The sequence below is a fragment of the Gossypium hirsutum genome, chromosome A01 (assembly GCF_007990345.1).
Source record: "Gossypium hirsutum isolate 1008001.06 chromosome A01, Gossypium_hirsutum_v2.1, whole genome shotgun sequence".
Lineage (NCBI taxonomy): Eukaryota > Viridiplantae > Streptophyta > Magnoliopsida > Malvales > Malvaceae > Gossypium > Gossypium hirsutum.
Window position 1 is genome coordinate 117,177,043 of NC_053424.1, and position 19,831 is coordinate 117,196,873.

Sequence of the window (19,831 nt, forward strand, 5' to 3'; positions counted from 1 at the left end):
AAATAAAGATAATAAAAATAATTTACAATCAAATAAAATGAAATAAAAATAAGTAGCAAAATAAAAACTTAAAAAGAAAAAAATTCATCCAGAGAGCGCATACAAAACTTGAACTCGAAACCTCAAAGTACACTAACACTCACTCAACCATTGGACCAACAATCACACACTAAAATGCACAACTTAACTTATGTGTGCGACCTTCTCACTGTCACTACACTCAAAACCCAAAACTTCTAGGGCCAAAATTCGTGGCGTTACAGAGGTTATGGGCAAAAGTAAGCATTGTATCAATAATAATCTATAGATATATTTAAGCATGTAGCTGAGTTGGCATCACAAGTCAACTAAATACTGATTCAGTTGAAAATTTACTAAAATGCATTTATATATACAAAGAAATATCATTCTAAAAGTGTTTTTTATATGTTTATATTTTTTAAATCAATTGAAAATTGTCTATAATGAGATTTGAATTTAGAACATGCACAAAGGGGCTGACAATAGCTGAGTTCCCTAAAAATGTAAAATTTAACTTTGGCCATTTATGTTGTAAAAGATTTTAATTTAGTAAAAAGTAAAATTACACTTTAACCTTTTTAAAATAATAAAATTTTAATTTAATCTTTTAAAAATTATAAAAATATAAACTATTAGAATCGTGAAATTACATTTCTAACTTTTATAAAAGTATACAACATAATTTCTTCCTATAAAAAAAATTCCCGACTTTATCTCCGAAGATACATATAAAAAACTTTATCTTTACAAGTACAATCGAAATATCATTTGATTTTTATATAAATTTTAATAAATATATATTACATGAACTTTTTTAATCCACCACGAATATGTCAAATATCTTATAATAATAAAATCAAGAGAGTGATGAGTTAAAAAGTGCAATGTAATATATAAAATAGAAGTGGCTGCGCGGTCGGGGACTGCCGCAATTGAGCGAAAGTTGTCTTACACTCACTTAACGCGACTATAGGAGATAGGGCTTCACCAACACGTTTACAGTAACTTTACGTCCAGATAAAATGTTAAAATTTGTCATAAGTATTTATATTTTTTATAAATTTAAAATTTAGTTTTTTTATTTTCAGAAATTTATCATAAGTACTGAAAATAAATATTATTATACATACATTTTGATTAAATTTTTGTACTTATTTTATTAGAATAATAAAATTTTATCAAAATATTTTAAAAATAATTAATTATATTATAAAATTATATATATAATTTTGTTTTCATGTTTTATACTGTTTGTAATTCATGATTGTTTGAAATACACTAAATTGGCTGGTCAAATTGGGAACCAATTAGGGTACCGTTTCAGAAAATGTATTAGATAAGTTGATTTGGAAAATGATACGGGCTAGTTGAATTGAATTTTTAATATTTTATTTTTATAATATTTTAATTATTTATTTGATCAAATCAATATAGACCGGTTGAATCAAGTAAAAGTCAATTAAACCTGAATTTTTTTAAATTTTAAATTTTTTATAAAATTTTTAATAATTTATTTAATCAAAATAAATAAACCAGTCAAATTAATAACTTAATTAGTTCCTCTACCAATTTGGTTAAAAAAACCATGCCTTAATTATTCAGACGGTATGTTAATGAAAAAAGACAGGCCAATAATCTCAATTTTCAACATCCTATTAGGGCAAAGCTAGCCCAGTGTGGTTTTGAGGTTCAAAAGTTGAACAGTCTCTAGAGCCCATACTGAGAAGGTAATATAATCCCACAAATTATAAGCCTATGAGCCCTAGTCTATACCCTCTTGACTGTGCACATATGATAAGACTTTGTCAGTACCTATAGCAGACCCAGTTACAGTGTTGGAGAGTAGCCCATTTTTTAAGAATAATTGAAAGGATAATTTTTTTTGTCCCATAATAATAATTAATTCTCTCGTCAGTGTTTTTTTTAAAGACAAATAGTTAAACATAAAATATGCTTATAACATTTGTGTTTTTATATTTTCATATTATAAACAAAACTTGGTCTTATCTTATCGAGCATTTTGTTCAATTTAGATAATCAAAAAATTATTTGAAATTTAACTTGAAATCAATCAAGTATTGTTATCGAAGCTTGAGCTCACCTCAAATTTAAATTTAATTATTCAAGTTTTGCTCGATTGTTTATGTGATTTACATATTTGAATTCAAATTCAAATTCATTTTATAATATAATTTTTTATAATTAAATAACAAAAATTAGAGTTTTGTATTTTTTAAAAAATATTAAGGTTTCGAATTTTAGGTGTATTTATTAAAGATAATAACTTAATACTGAAAACTTGTTATAAAGAATAAAAAATTAATTAGACTTGTGAATTGCTTGAATTGAATATTCAAATTCGGTTTACATGATAGTTCAAATTACTCGAATTCAAACTCAAACTCTAATTAATAATGATAAATTTATTTTCGAACCAAACTTAAATTTGAAGTATTATTTGCACATTATGCATGAAATTATTGAATATGGATATAAGTTCTAATTATATATATTTTTGTTTCGATATAATATCTAAAATTATCCATAGCTCTTCCTCAACACATAAATAAGAGAATAATATGCTTTAGCACACTCGAACTCACGTCTTCTTGTATTGATAATAATATTTATACTAATGATTTAAAACTTGTAGCATGTGGAAGACACCTGTCAAAATTTGGTGAGATATTGATGGTTCAATTGAATATACTTTTGCCCAATGAAGAAGATACTCACAAATCACATATCTTTGAAACTTCTTCTTCTTCTTTTTTTTCCTTTTGGGCAACAACTCATATATAATTAATTAATTAAATTAATACCTAAATCAAAGCCTTTCAACTTTCTTAAGTTTCATGATTAAGGTTTTCAAGGGTGACAACTCACTCCCACAAATCGATAAGACAACTTTTAACTACAATCAACGATGAAAGCTTACCGCCCCCTCCCCCCCCCCTCTCTCTCCTTCTGTTTTCCAGCCAACAATCATCCTCTTCTTTGACTCCCTTCCCCATCAAAAAGAATTTTATATTAAATTATAAATTTTATATCTCGTTTAGTTACCGTAACATAGTAATTACTCATCTCGTCTTTTAATTATGTAGTTAATAATTCGATCACAACTCATGAAAATGAAATATATTTCATGGCTCGTTATTTACTTATTCCACCTACAATAAAAGAATTAGTCACTATTTTCGATAGTGAATACTTTGATTTTGACAAAAATCAGAATCCTTAGTTGTATCCCAGCTACATCTTTAGTAGTGCATCCCACATAGACTATTTCTTAAAAAAAATTTAAAAAAAATTATCATTATATTAAAATTGGATCACTTCATCACATATTATTATTTTGTTTAGTTTTGAATGTCTCCTAAATTCTCTATTGTAATAATAATTATTGAGCAATCCCCAACCCCCCCTTGAGAGGTTCAAATTATCAAGTAGGTTGGTAGCCATCATTCCAAACCTGCCCCACATGGGATCTCTATGAATCGAAATTTCTCGTCATGAGGATGGTGACAACCATTCATCATATGCTGCAATATTCAATGGAGATGAAGGTGACATACATAGCTTCAATGGATAAGCTTAGCTTTCTCTTCCCCTACCATCTTAAAGTAGGCCCTTCTATAATGATAGTTTGCGCTAATTTTGCTCTAAACTATTGCACCTTTGCATGTCATGATTTAGTATTAAATCCATTAATAAATCATGTTTAAATTTCAGTTGCATCAATTTAAATAAGATACCAACAGAGTTTAAATGTTCATGTTGAAACAATATCTAAATTAAAATAGGTTCATAATTTTTTTTGTAAACTATACTAGTGGTCACTTGACAATTAGTAAATTTATTTTTAATTATTCAACTATTTAATTTTCTCTTTTTTGATCACTAGTAGGCTAATGTGGGCAGCTTTTATAATTGGCATAAAGACAACTTCAACTCTCAACATTTATCAATTTTGTCAATTTAATCTTCATTCTAAAAAATTTAACTCTCACTATTTACACATTGTATAAATTTTTTTTTGCAGTTTTGCCTTTCTTATGACATTAAGAGTTTTACATATTTTTAATCAAATTTAGTTGATAATTGTTTTTAGCTTTTTAGGTGAAAGGGTCGCAAAGAAAAGCAAAATTGAAAAAAAGACTGAATTACACAATATGTAAATGTTGAGGGTTAGATTTTTTAGAATCTATACTAAATTGACACAATGTATAAATATTGAGGGTTAAATTTGTTAGCATGCTAATTTTAAGAGTTGCTACCATTAACCAGCTGGTGATAAAAAAAGACAAAATTGAATAATTGAGTGACCATTTTATAACTTTTCATAGTTGGATGACAAAAAAGAAATTTACAAGTAGTTGAGTGGCCATTTTGTAATTTTTTATAAATGAGTGACTGAAAAAGAAATTTACTAATAATTGATTGACAACTAATGTAATTTACCCAATCTTTTACGCAAATGATCAATTGTTAAAATGACCCATTACTTGCATATTGAGTGTTTGCTTGATTGGTATGGACATTGTTGCCAATATAAGAGGACGTGGGTTCGAGCTCTTTGAAGCGCATTATCTTCTTATTTATGGGTTAGGGAGGGGCTATGTCTAGTTCTAGACATTATTAAAAAACAAAAAGACAAATATTCTCAGAACTTATAATGAGATTAAATATGACAATATTTAAACTCTATTATAGAATTAAACTTTTTTTATTAATAGAGTATCAAATAATAATCTTAATATTATATCCACACATTTTTTAAAATTAAAATTAGAATTATAAATTTGTAGGAATAACACTTAATGGACGTAGGTGGTATCAAGTCATTGAAAACAAACACAAAAGTTTGAACAAAACCCTACAAAATATTATATCAAAAGTAAGTTAGGGTTTTATCATACATCGAGAAATGTTGCCCATTTTTGTTAATGAGGCCCACGGTTTTACTTTTACAACACAAGATGTAACACCATGAATGCATGACAGGTCACTACGCAGCCCCACATACCACTAACTCTGATTTCATTTTAATAACCATCTGTTTAATTTTCAAGTTGCATTTTCAACGACAAAATATTTTGTATTTTTAAGACGATGCTATGGATTTAAACTTTAAATATAGATAGGGTAAGCATGAAACTTAAAAGAATTAATTTATATGGATTGTAAAATAGAAGTGTAAGATATCTTAATTTTATAAAATAAGGTACATTCTCTATAAAAATATATATTTGCTCAAATCAAATCATTGGCGAAGATAAAAAGATAAGCTGTAACCTTAACCCTAAATACAGTAAGTTTGAAGCTCATGAATTTGATTATATGTATAATTTTTTTTATAGAATAACCGGTTTAGAAGCAAATCTAAAGAAAAAAATCACAAAAAAGGAAAAGAAAAAGAAACGAATATTGTTAATGAAAAGGTGATTTAGCTAATGAAGCAACACAATGGGAAGTTGACTACGGTATTGACAGATTTGATGACCCACATTAATCAGGAAGCAAGTCATGAATATGTTGGCTGCCAAACGTTTTGAAGACATCTTCACAAGTCAAAGCTAGCTAGGGCCATGGATGCTGATGATGATGATTGCCTTTCAAGTACGTACTACGAATAGATATTGTAAATACCATACCAATTATTTCAAAATGTTTGAACCTATGCATGGAAAATATATTATAACGATAATGAAGGATGAATATCTTCTGATGTTTTTTAGTTAATGAAATGCCAAATGGAAGGACAGAAAAACTTCTAATTAATTAAATTTACGTCGGGTTGATCCGTTTATCTATCTATACTATTATAACATGATTGATTGAATTTTTAATTATTAATCAAGTAACATGGTTGTAAATTTACTATAAGTTACATATTTTTTTACTATCTTAACTTTATTTTTACAATTAGAGGTGGCAAACAAGTGAGTTGAGGTGGGCTTGGATCAAGTTGTCTTTGGATTCAGATTATCTCAAGGTCAGATTATTTTGGGTTTAAATCAACTTGGGCTTGGATTTTCTTGGACTTACGCCCTTTTGGATATAGATTTTTTAAGCTTGGATTTTCTCGAATTTGGATCGATTTGGATTGAGCAAGTTTAAATAGATTAATTTTTTTTTATGTTTTATAAATTAAATTTTGAATGTAATAATTAATTTTACTTTTACATGAGATAACACAATACACGTTTGCTTCATATAAAACAAAAAATTTGTATAGATATTTTATTTTAATAGAAATGTTGTATAAACATAACTAAAATGTGCTTATTATATGTAATGTTTATAATTATATAATATATGTAATTTTGTTATCTATTCAAACCCAGACTTTTACTTACATCAAAGTGTATGAGAAACGCATACATAGTCCATCATCCATTCAGGATTTAGGTATGCCACACTATGAATGTCATAAGTGAATAAATTCATAAATGGATTCAGGATCTATTCTTCTTGGGTTTAATCCAATGTATGACCGCCTGGCCAACCCTTGAGGTGTGAGCACCGCGATTTAGCGAGAATCAAGACTAAAATAATACTCAAATTAAAATAATTATATGTGGTGTCTTTAAGTGTGATAGGTCAGTTGTAATATAAATTGTACAACGGTGTATAGGAGTACTCCGAAGATCGATCCCAAAGGAGTTGGTGATTAAATGAATTCAAGCTACAAATGTGCAATTAAAAAGTCTAAACAAATACTCGCTATATACTATAGTACGACAAGCCATTCAAGAGTGTGATTATCCTAACTAACTAAAATTTGCAAAGGACTAAATTGTAAAGAAAACAAACTACACGACAATCAAATACGAGCAAATACGATAACAGGGAGCGGTTGGTTGATTTTCATGTGGTTGGTTGACTATAGAATTATGGGTTTAAATTTCTATTACTCCTAAATCGGCTTCATTTTACCTCTTGTCCTCAACTTTACCAATTTCGACAAATTAGTTTGGTTTATCTCACAACCTTACCAACTAACTTGGGACTTATCAAATTGGTGCCCAACAAGATCTCCTATCAGCCTCACTTATCTTGATTTTCCCTTAAGGGCGTCAATACTAAGTTTTTAAGTCTATTCGATTTAATCTAGTTTTACAATTTCGTCTCTAAACCTAAAAATCAATTACCCAACATTTTCATCAACCAACCCTAAATATTTAGCCACTTATACGCATATTGAAGCCCATAATCAATAAGAAATCAAATGAAAATAACATTAACTTAAACCCTAAGCAAATTAATAAAACCCAAGCTTTCTTGCAAAAGCTTGGATACAACAACAATGGCAGTAAGAAAAGTAAACAACATTAAAGGAGTGATTTTTAACAAAGGAAATGCAATAAAGCAAAATGTCATTCGATTAATGGATTAGATTGTAACTACAAGAGAGTTTAAAGGACTAAATAAGCAAATAGATTCTAGTTACAATAGTAGCTAACTTAACTAACTACAAGAAACTAAGAAACATCAGAAAAATAAGGAAGAAATAAAACTCTAAACTATGGAGAAAAAAACTAAACCTTAAGAGATAAAGAGAATAATCCTAAAAACCTAAAAATGTGAAGTGTAGTGTTTGTTTCAGCCAATTTGTCCTATTTCAATAGAGTTCACGTACAAAAATATTAACCAAACTGTCTCTAAATGTAATTTTGATTAGGGGCCATGTTGGACAATGATTGCCCCTGTGATCATTTTTTGTCTCCCTTGACAGTGATATCGCGATACCCAGAACAAGGTAACGTGATATCAGCTCCAGTCTTGAAGTGGGCGTCCTTGGGAGTCTTGGGTATCACGATACCCCTGTAGGTGACTCGAGGTTTCTTGTTTCAGCATTGTCAGGGGTATCATGACTTTTATGCTTTAATATCGCGATACCCTCATTCTCGATGATGGTCTCGCTCTATTTAGGCCACTGTGGGCTCCCTATATCATCCACCAACCTCGTTAGATGTCTTAAATGTCAATTGGTCATCTCAGGTCTCAAAAAAGCATAAAACACACATTAATCACTTATTTGTGCAATGAACCAAAACTAAGTAAAAGCATGACAAAAACATATATATTGCTCAGAAACAAGTTCTTTAAGCACACTAAGGAGCTTAATTTGACATATCAAATTATGATAGATCACTGTACTGTAAGTCCAGTTAGTCACATCTATGTCTCTATCTTTTGGGAGTCATCCGCTCCGATGCCCAAGACAAAACATCTCCCCAATTGGACTTGATAGACAATATACTAGTCATTCAATCGATTTGCTCATTTTTTATTAGACTAAGGACATGTTTAGGTTTTTCTACTAATATAATGTGTCTTTTCGTGTTATGATCCGACTACATAATACATCTTAGTATTAGTTTAAATATTAGACGATTAACGAGCAACATTTGCTTCCTTTTTTTCTTTGCTTGCAAAAATCATATGAGGACAATTATACAATGTATATCAATGAATAATTTTATTAAACAATCTGTAGTGACCTAAAAATTTGGAGATGGGCGCTCGTTGAAGTAATTATTGAAAATTTGTAAACAGAGTTTCGATTTTATTTGAAAAGGAGTCGCCACCGATCTTTTTTCTAGGTGTGATCGGACACCTAATAAATTCTCTTTTTAGAAGAAAAATTTATTTTTAAATTTTCCTAAAAAAGAGGTAATTTTAGGTCTGCGTGAAAATCCAGAGAAAATTAGGGTTCGGGAGTCGGTTACGCGCGAGGAAGGTATTAGCACCCTCGCGACGCCCAAAAACTGGTATCTTGTTTAACGCGCGTTGTCTTAATTTTCAAAAATACAAATTCAATTTAATATTTAATTGTGATCCGATTGAAACTTAAGAAAACCTTTTTTTTATTTTTAAACACGAGAACTTTGAAACACAATAATAATTTTTGAAAACACGAAGATTTTTGAAACACGAAAATTTTTTGAAAACACGGAATTGTTTTGAAAACAAGGAAATTTTCTATACATGAGAATTTTTTGACACGAAAAATTTTGAAAACACGAAAATTTCGAAAACATGAATTTTTTTAAACATGAATTTTTTTAAAAAAACACGAGAATTTTTTTTGAAAACACGAAAACATGAAAATTTTGAAAACGCGACAATTTTTGAAACACGAATTTTTTGAAAACACGAAAACACGAAAAAATTTTTAAACACGGGAATTTTTGAAAACACGAAATTTTTTATTCACGAGAATTTTTGAAACACGAAATTTTTTTTTTAAATAAAGAAACACGAATATATTTTTTGAAACACGGGAAATTTTATTATCATTATTTTGAAACACGAGAAATTTTGAAGACATGAAAATTTTTGAAACACGATTTTTCTTTAAAAAAAACCGTATTTAACACGAATCGATGATATTCACCCCGATATGGCAATGAAACCGTCGAATTAGTGTTAACTCAATTCAATTTAATATTTAATCGAGATTCTAATAAAAAACGAGAATTTTTATTAAAATACGAGGATTTTTGAATATTTTTATTTTTAAAAGGGCATCCCGAATTTAACACGAGCTATCAATATCCACCCAACATAGCGATAAATTCGATGACTCGATACTAAATCGGTTCGTTGCCTTATACATTAAAATATTATTATTATTATTATTATTATTTTAAAAAATATGCAATTGAAATGACATAATAATATTTATGAAAATTATTTTTAAACATACTAATTTAAATTAAATAAAACACCATTTAAATATATTAAATAAAATAACATAGATAAAAACAATACCCAAAAGCCCAAAGTTATGGGTTTGAAAGACAGGCCCTTTTCCCCTTTTTTGCTGCGGATTGGGCCTTAGTGGGCCGCCAGAAACCGGGACAGATCTGCTGGGCGCTGGGATTTGGGCTCCGATTGGGCCTACTGCTTCGGCCTGTTACAGATTTTTCTCTTCTCTTTTCCCCTTTTTTTTTGACAAATTTGTTGGGTTTGGACTACTAAGTCTAATGGGCTGCTACTTTTTTTTTATTACCTTTTTTATTTTCCTTTTTCTTTCTTTTTCTTTCTTTTTCTTTCTCCCTTCTTCTTCTTCCCTTTTCTTTTTTCTTTCCTTTGAACCCCAGCCGCCGCTTCTCCTCCGTCGTCCACTACCACCGTCGACTCCTCCGTTCGGTGATGCTAGTCTCGGCGTTCTCTTCTCTTCTTTTCTCCTCCCTTTTTCTCTTCTTTCTCTTATCTTCTCCCTTTGGCTTTCTCTCTTTTCTTCTCTCTCCCTTTTCTTTTTCTTTCTCTTTCGAAAGCCCGGAAATTAGAAGCGACGCCGCCCTTCCAATCTGCCGTTCGTCACTCGATCCTCCTCCGCCTTAAGTGGCCGTGGTAAAGGGTCGGGATCTCTTGCTATATTTGTTTTTTTTACTATTTTCTTTGCTTTTGGTTGCTTGTGGATTGTTGAGTTTGGTTTGTTTCTTTGTGATGATGAATGAAGAATGTGGATGGGGACATGGGGAGGGTAGGCCGAACCTTAGAAATTTCGAAGCTTTTTTCTGTATTTTTTTTGTTTGACTGCCGAATAAAAAAAAGAAGCCCCCCATATTACATTCGGATCTGGCCTTTATAGCCATTTCTATACAACATTTTATAAGTTACTTGCCATTGCTCCTTGTCGCCTGCGCTGTCTTGGTGCTTGCTTCACTTTGCAGGTGTCAGATGACCCTCAGAGGCACGGTGGCGTACGTGGTGGCCGACATGGTGGCATGGAGAGCTGGGGCGCCAGGGTATGGGGCTGATGGCTGGTGTCAGAACAAGTGGAAGCCGAAAATGGGGCCAGGGTTTTGGTTGTAGATGGGCTAGTTTAGGGTTTGGGAATTGGGTACGGGTAATTTGGTTTTGGGCTTGCCAGGCCATTGTAAAAAAAACTATTTATTGTGGTTTATTTGTAAATAGACTGGGCCAAAATTGGCCTATAACACAATCTATTCGAAAAAAATTACAAGTGTACATTGACAAAAATACTACACTTAGGGCACTAGATCCAACGACAATCACTTATGAATTGAAATATAATATCAAATTTGATACTGGAAGCCATAATGATGACACCATCCAAACTAAAGCTCTTGTTGTTAAGAAAGTTGAAAATGACCTATTTGGAGAGAAAGTTGAAGTTCCCACACCTGGTGCCCCAAATATGTTGTCTCATGCACAAAGGTTTCAAACTTTGAAGAATCTTTATCTTAAGTTAGACTTTGTTAACTCCCTTATTATGAGCATTAACAAGAGAAAGTGTGGTGTGTTGCAATACATTCGATACTTATAAGCTAAATACCCTTGTAGAGGGTTCTTTTGATGAAGAGATAAAGCACTGCAAACAGGTAAACGAGATGTAATTGGAAGAAGGTGGAGAGAAAGACTAGAGCATATTCGGTAACACTAAGTGCAACGGCATATGGTGGTTGGTAAGGTGGAGAAAAAGAAATATGACCGACGATCAGGCTTAACAAATAAGTAAGTTGAGAGAATTTTAAAAAGAGTCCTTCAAGAGTTCAAAATGTTAAAAATGCCAAAAGTGCCCCTCCAAAAAAAAAGGTCTTTTTACCAGTTGTGAAAAGCTCATATTTATAATGTTTCAAGAATATAAGTTACAAAGTTGGTAATTAATATGAATAATGTAATTAATTTTCAATTACGATTACATTAATGCTAAAGAAGGGATACTGAAAGGTTTTGTTGGTGCTGGTGAATAGTAAGAAGAATTCATTATGTTTCTAAAAGGAAGGAAAATCACTTAGCGTTATAGGAAAATGTTAAAAAGAGAACTCTTAACTACCTCTACGTTTGATCTACCAAGCTATACTTTTCGGAACATCCCAAAAGCGAAGATAACCTAAAACCCTTGTTGTATTCCAAGATTACTTCTAGTTCTTCTAATTTGGCGAATCGGTAACACTTGAAACATCTTTCGCAGAACATCTCTTCAAACACAAGACGATAATTGTTCTCGGATAAGAGTTATTATTAAATAATGATATTTTGACTTGTTTCAAACGTGAGTTGTTCTCGACATAGTTGTTCTCAATGTAGAGGTTGTCTTGAATAAGAGTTCTTCTGTGGTAATGCTTTCTTTGGTAAAGCTTATTTTGAATAATCGTTCTTCTAGAAAAACATAATTGTTCTAAATACAAGTTGTTGTAAACATAACTATTCCCGAAACGTCATTATTCTAAACAAAAGTTGTTTCGAACTTTAGTTGATCTCAACATGAGTTGTTTTCAGATAACAACTACATTGGATAATAGTTTTTTTAACTAAAGCCTTGTTTTGGACATAACTATTTTGGACATAGTTATTCTTGAACAATAGTCGTTCTGAACCATAACTATTCTAAACAAGAGTTGTTGCTTTGAAAGTGATACGTTTAGTAGCACAATTTTACTAACCAAAATATAATATTCTTTATTTTAAGAAAGAGATAAAATGTTACTAACCAAAATTGAATATTACAACCTTTAAAGTCCATCTTTGAATTTTTGTAGACAATTTTCCCTTTGGGTTATTATGTTTAAAGGGAGTTATATTTAGTTGTAATTTGAACAATACTTTATTTTGTTTTAAGTTATTTTTGGACTTGGATTCTAGATTACACTTTGTCAAAAATTCCAAAATAGTGATTATCAAGATGTGTTATGCAACTATTGTGGTTGGGCTTGTGCCAACATTAAGAAGCACAACATTATGCTACAACATTAATTTTTTAGTTACCAGTTTTGACTTATTACTTGTTCTTATTTTTCCTTGTGATACACAACAAAAAATACATAATTAGATTAAGCAAGAGACTGTATTCTAGTTTGGATACTATAAAGACAATCTTTTATTTTTGAATTAGATGTATAAATGTGAGGCTGCGATTTAAGTAAAACAAGGTTAGCTTAAAACATTTTTTTTATATCAAGTTAATTCTAATACAAATTTAGGTTAAATTCAAATTACATTAACAATTGTTGCATGTACGTTAGATTTGTTATGGTCAAAATCATTATCACAACATAGCCAAACTTACTTGTGACTTTATTTGTGATAGATTGCTCTTTTTATACAAAATTAAATTTTGTTAATTAAATAAATTTAAAATATTAATTTATATAAATTATTATTATTTTGATTGAGTAATAATACCTCATCAATAGATGAATAATTATTTAGTATTTTTTTAATAATATTCGCGAGAAAAAAAGATTATTAAAATGAAAAGGTAATGCACAGATCGGGTTCAGCGGCATGCTTTATTTATGAAAAAAGATAAAACCCTAGCTCGACAAAAGAAAAAAAAAAATTAGGCAGTTCATCATGTCGGTGGATATTCACCTAAAAATTGATGTATTATATATTTATATTGGATAGAAAAATGTGGAGAAAAAAAGAAAAATAGATAAGACCCAAAAAGAAAAATAGCTTTAACCGGTGTTAAATGTAAGTTTTCGCTTCTGGTCTGGGTTTAAATTATATTAGTCACATTTATTGTTCGAGTTTTACTATATTATTGTAATTTATCAAAAAATACAATACTTGTTTGAAGCAATAATTTTAGGAAAATTATCCTTTTAAACAAAAATTTTATGTTAAATTATATAATTGGTCTCATTTTTTTTGTTTTAAGCAATTTAATTTTTCTTTTATATTCTTTTAACTTTCTTTTTTTTTGGTTCTCTTCTACTTTTTTCTTTATTTCAACTATTAAAATAGTCATTTTTGTTTACATTATATTACATTTTAGTCATTTATATTTGAAATGTTACGTTTTAGTCACTTACATTAACGTGTTATAACATTTTAGTCATTGAACTATTAATTGTCGTTAATAGTATAACGGCAAACTGACGTGACACGTTAAATAATCATTTCAAACAAAAAAAATTAAGTTAATTTTATACAATCAATCTCTATTTTTTAAACAATTTAATTTTTTCAATTTACGTTTTTTTAACTTTTTTTTCTTTATTTTCCATCCCAAATACTTTAACCAGATTTTTTGCTAATGTGAAAAAAGACCTACCTTGGTCTTAGATTGAATGCATTGCAAAGATTGATTTGATTTGCCTTTCATTTAACAATTTGTTGTCGGCTAGCTGTTGCATTAAAATTTATGCTTCCCTGTTAAATGATGCAATTATTTTAAATATTTATATTTCAATTATTGTGAATTTATATGATATTTAAGGAATATTTGATAAATAAAATATAATCTCAAATTTAGTTGTCAACATTTATATCTTTTTTCAATTTGATTTGTATTTTTTTAATTAAATTTGGTTATAATTTTTTTTAAAAAAGTCAAATCACTTTTTAATAAAAATGTTGATTAAACATTAATTTTTTTATTATGTTGGTATGACAACTCACATAATATATTATATATACTTCACGTTAATTTGACAATATATATATTGCTAAGTCATAATAAAATTTTATTAAAACTAGAAAAATAGAATTTATTTGAGTTCATGAAAAAATAACTCAAATAAATTTTCACTAAATTTCGACGAAGTTTCCCCTCGATATGTGTTTGTGAAAATCGACACTCATAATTTATGTTTATAGAGAAAAACTGCAAGAGTTGTATTTGAATTGGGTTTAGGGTTAGCAACCTAATTACTTAGATTTTCTATCCATAAATAATTCTTTTTAATATTAATTCATTCCATTAAATAATTTGCACATCGATGTTAAGATTAAGACATCTCGATGACCCTTAAATTAAAATTATCTTCAATTCATATTGTGTCAATACAAAGTAGATAAAACTCTTTTTTCAATATCAAGTCCCAAAAACACTTGAAGTTAACCTCATCAACCCAAAATTAAGTGTCAAAGGATTTTGGATCAATTCTTAGACGACAATATTAAGCAAGCAACTCTCCAAACCTATTTTCAAAATCAAGTCTTTATGACATTTGAACTGAACCTCATCGACACAAAATCAAGTCTCAAACACTTTTGGATCAAGTCTTGACGACCTCTGAAGCAACCTGCATCTACCGAAGATCAAATCTAAACAACTTATTTTATCAAAGTTTCATTGAAGAGAAAAATCAAAGAATTTTTATTGTATTTAAGAAACTTCTAAAAATTGTAACTCAATTTTACAAATAAAATTCTTTGATTTGTTTCAATTTTCCGAATCTTGTAATATTCTACACAATTTATGTGTATTGACATCATATAATTAAAATTAAAAGCATTTTGGATTATATATTCTCAAAAGAGTAAGTGATCAAACCTCTGTATTTAGGGTTTGAATTTTGATGTTTAAAAAGAAAAAAAAATGTTTCCATCAAGAATGTGCAATTTAGAAAATAACAAGTGAAAATATGAGCCAATCATCAACATTGGAGAAATAAAGATATTAATTGAAAATGACCAAAAATTTAATGTGTTAGTAGTGAGTGAGAAGCCAGCGAAAGAGTTGCTTAAGAATGTATTAAAACGGCCAACAATTTCGGCCAATGTGCCTAACCCCCATAGGTCTGAAAAAGGAGCCAAATACTCACTGTATCACCACTCAGCTTAAAGCTTAGAGTAAATATAATTTATTTGATTAAAGTTGTCTAATTAAGGCTTTGATTTTTCATTAGTTTGGTCAAATTATGAGGTTACTCTTTGTATTATCATCAAATTTCAGATTCAATCATTGTATTTTAATTTAATTTATGAATTTTGAGAAAATGAAATTAGGGTTTGAAAATCCTAATGATTTGGAATCATTCCTAACCAATAACAGTAGGAATAAAAAAAATTTGTCAAATTAAATTGCATGATTAGCCGACAAGTTATTGATGTTACGTAAATGAATTGCATCGTGTAAGTCTAAAGTTGAAATCAAATAAGGGTGAACATAGATTGGTTTTTGAAAAAATTATAGTTTTTTTTAGAAATAAACCGAAATTGAATCGAATCGAGATGAATTGATTTCCATCTTATTGATGTTACGTAAATCAATTCGTAAATCCATCTTATTGATGTTACGTGAATCGAATCGAGATGAATTGATTTCCATCTTATTGATTTCCATCTTATTGAATCGAATCGACAAGTTATTGATGTTACGTAAATCAATTCGTTTCATTGTTTTTTTTTCTATTTTTTAAAATGATCTTTTTGATCTAATATGTTAAAGATAATTTCACTAATTTAAATATAAAATATGCCAATAGGAGCAATCGTTGGCAGGTTGATGATTAAGGTTCAAATGTTATTGATGTAACATTCTCCTTAAATTTGTAACTTAATTTGATTAATTACAATCTTAACACAAAGTTTTTAAAAATCAGACCAGAAGTTTAGTTCTTAATCCAATTGACTTAATTTATTGAATGAATAAATTATTTTTAAAAAAAGATTTAATCATTAATTCAATCAGTTTGATTACTCATATAGACTGATTCAACCACAGTGTACTAATTCAAATGCTAAACATTAAAATTGGGTAAAGAAATAAAGGGATGGAATCCCAAGTTTAATAACAAAATAGGGAGTAAAATTATAATTTAGTCGATAATTTTGAAATAATTTGATTCAAAATTAAACCCATAATTCGAAGGTAATGATAAGGAATACCACCTACTAAGCTACGACTAGTAATCGTAGGCAAAAACAAAAAATGAAGAAAGGGAGATGGGGCAGTCAAAAAGCGACTACCCTTAGATACTGTATATGCATCAGCAACGACTCACATCTCTCCTGCACAGTTTATTTCGTCGTCTTCCTTAGCTTTTAAACCCATGTGTCCCTCTGTCACTCTCTCTTTCCTTCTATTGCTGCTGTTGTTGCATGCTGCCATACGTGTGTTCCTCCCTCCACTTTCCTTTTACTTTGTCCATACCAGTGAAAAATACCCTTTCTTTTTTTCTCTCTCACGCACGCTCCCACAGTGTCACTACCATTGCATACGTACTTTTATACATATATGGGACCATTGTCCTTTGCTTCAATATTCTAGCTTTTTCGTGAAAGACACGATCCCCACTCTCCTTCTCTTTCTTGATTCCCTTTTATCTTCTCTTCACTACTCCTTTCATTCCGATATGGAAATGGAGAATCATCATCACCATCATCATCAGCATCATCAATATGGTATGCCTGATCTTAGGCAACTACTCAACGGAAGGCCAAGTCATTTCCAAACGGTTCAACAGGGTTCAGAGTTGTTTTCCTCCGGTGACCGGAACCTTCCACCGCTTCAGCATCACCACCAGTTTGATATGATGCAAATGGTGGGTAGACAAGTTGTTGGTCATGAATTGATGCCTCGTGGTGGACTTCATCACGAGTTCAGTTCTGCTGCTGCTGCTACTCCCGCGGCTGCTATGGCTGCAGCTGTCAATAGTGGTTCAACACCAAGTGCTAGTTGTGGGTTCGAAGGTGAAGCTATTGCCTTTGGAGGTGATGTAGGAACTGGAAGATGGCCTAGGCAAGAAACTTTAACACTTCTTGAGATCAGATCTCGGCTTGATCCTAAGTTCAAAGAAGCTAATCAAAAAGGTCCTTTGTGGGATGAAGTTTCCAGGTATATATACCCTAATTCTCTCTTTCCAACGGGTTTCTTTGTTTTTTTTAAACAATCAACTAAAATGGGTTCTTCGTTTTCATTCTTACATGATTTCCAACAGAAAGATAAGTAGCTTAAATCTTAATTTATGTTAACTAAACCATGTCTTGTCGTATAAGAAAAGGACTATACTGTGAACAAGTTGAGTTCAGAACCAGTCAACCAGGTGATGTTTATGGGCTGATCGTTATTCATTTCAGTAATCAATAAGCCTTCTACTGAGTTGTTTTCTTTCCTTTGAAAATATGTTGCCTCCATTATTGTGTAAAGATTTTTGTCTTTTTTCTTTCTTTCTTTTGGTATAAAAATTAGTAACCTTTTGTATGTTTTAAGTACACATCTACTAGTTTTATCCAATCTTCGCCTTGTATATTTGAATGGTCAATGACATGCTTTATTGGGTTAACTGCAAAATGTTCAGCAAAGGAAACACAGTATTATTTTATCATAGCATTGGCAAAAAATCATCACATGATCCTTTAATAGCCAATCTTTAGGGTTCCCATTTTACAATCCCCCATTTCTCTTGTTACTGTAGGATCATGTGTGAGGACCATGGATACCAAAGGAGTGGGAAAAAATGTAGGGAGAAATTTGAAAACTTGTACAAATATTACAAGAAAACTAAAGAAGGGAAAGCTGGAAGACAAGATGGTAAGCATTATAGATTCTTTAGACAACTTGAAGCTTTATATGGAGAGTCAAGTAATTCAGTTTCGGGCCATCAATTTACTGGGAACAGTTTTGGGTTCCATGGTACTCAAAATTGCAATATTGGTCACTCTCAAAAGCTTTGTGATAGCCTTAGTCTCTCAAATTCCTTTGAATTTGAGCCTTCTTCTTCAGATGACAATGATTTGAGCACTGAAATGGAGATCAATGGTGGTTCATCAGAGAAGAGGAAAAAGAAAAGGAGTAGTGGTAGTAGTAGTAAGTGTTGGAAGGCAAAGATTAAAGAGTTCATTGATTTGCAGATGAGGAAACTAATGGATAGACAAGAAACATGGCTTGAGAAGCTAACAAAGACCCTTGAAGAAAAGGAAAAAGAAAGGGTTTTAAGGGAAGAACAATGGAGGAAAGAAGAAGCTGCAAGGATTGAAAGAGAACAAAAGCTTTGGGCTAAAGAAAGAGCTCGCATTGAAGCTAGAGATTCTGCTTTAATGGAGGCTTTACAGAACTTGACTGGTAAACAATTAAAGGACATTGTTAAACCAGATGATTGGCAAGAAACTGAAGTTTCTAGGCTAATACAACTTAAAACCACCATGGAAGGTTGTTCCGAAGAGATCCTATGGGAAGAAGTAGCTGCTAAAATGGCTTGTTTAGGCTTTGAAAAGAGTGCTTTAATGTGCAAAACAAAATGGGAAAGCATTGGTGCTTATTTAATGAAAAACAAAGATAGTAACAAGAAAAGAAAGGAGAACTGTGACTATTATCACAACAACAATGAACCACTCTACAGTGACTCAGTGAGTCACTCTAATGCTACTGCTGGTGCTGCAGGCAATGGTGTAAACGACAGTTGCTTTCGTTTCTTAATGGCTGACGGTGAGAACTATTGGGAAAGCTATGGTTTGAAGCTCAACAAAGGAGAAAACCAATGAAAAAGAAGAACAAGATTTTCAATATTATTCTAATCCCACATGATGAGATGTTTATGCAATTGGGTACGTACTGACTCTATTTTTACAAATGTATAAGCAAGAAGCTCACTGATTATGAGAATTTTTATATTTATATATGTATAGGAAATTTGTGTTTTATGTTGTTGTTAGCGACTGCACATTTATTATTAATACCAATAATGGGGTTTAAATTATCTTGTTGGGGGACTGAAAATGGATTAAATGTTTTGCTCTAATCACTCATTTCTTCATTAAACACTTGTCTGATATGCATGCAAATTTGTTGATTTTTTTACTTCATCATTAGTTTTTAATGATATGAATGTAAATTTGTTGATATTTTCTTTCTTTGTATGCTATATAACATGCGTGAGAGCATTTGCCCCCACGTCTGTTGAATTTTATGTACAAATTTTTGTATAGAAGTACGCTGATGGCCGGTAATAGTTCGGTTTTAAACTTTAAAACGTTCTAATTTATTTCTTAAAGTATCATTATTGCATCAATATTGCATCAAAACAAATCATTCTCTCAGTCTAATCATTACCTAGCAAATTACTGTTCCTTGAAAACAATGAATAGGAAGGTTCTG

General features: G+C 30.4%; 1 protein-coding gene across 1 annotated transcript; it reads left to right on the forward strand.

Moving 5' to 3' along the window:
* Positions 1-16,797: 16,797 nt before the first annotated feature.
* Positions 16,798-19,433, forward strand: LOC107905365 (trihelix transcription factor PTL). Its single transcript, XM_016832013.2, has 2 exons — positions 16,798-17,572; positions 18,153-19,433. The coding sequence occupies exons 1-2, from the start codon at positions 17,091-17,093 to the stop codon at positions 19,216-19,218; spliced, it is 1,548 nt and encodes a 515-aa protein (XP_016687502.1). The 5' UTR covers positions 16,798-17,090; the 3' UTR covers positions 19,219-19,433.
* Positions 19,434-19,831: the final 398 nt, after the last annotated feature.

Coding starts and splice junctions, on each gene's coding strand:
- LOC107905365 (XM_016832013.2), top strand. CDS start 17,091: ATGGAAATGGAGAATCATCATCACCATCATCATCAGCATCATCAATAT. Junction 17,573..18,152: donor TTGTGGGATGAAGTTTCCAG/GTATATATACCC, acceptor TTGTTACTGTAG/GATCATGTGTGAGGACCATG.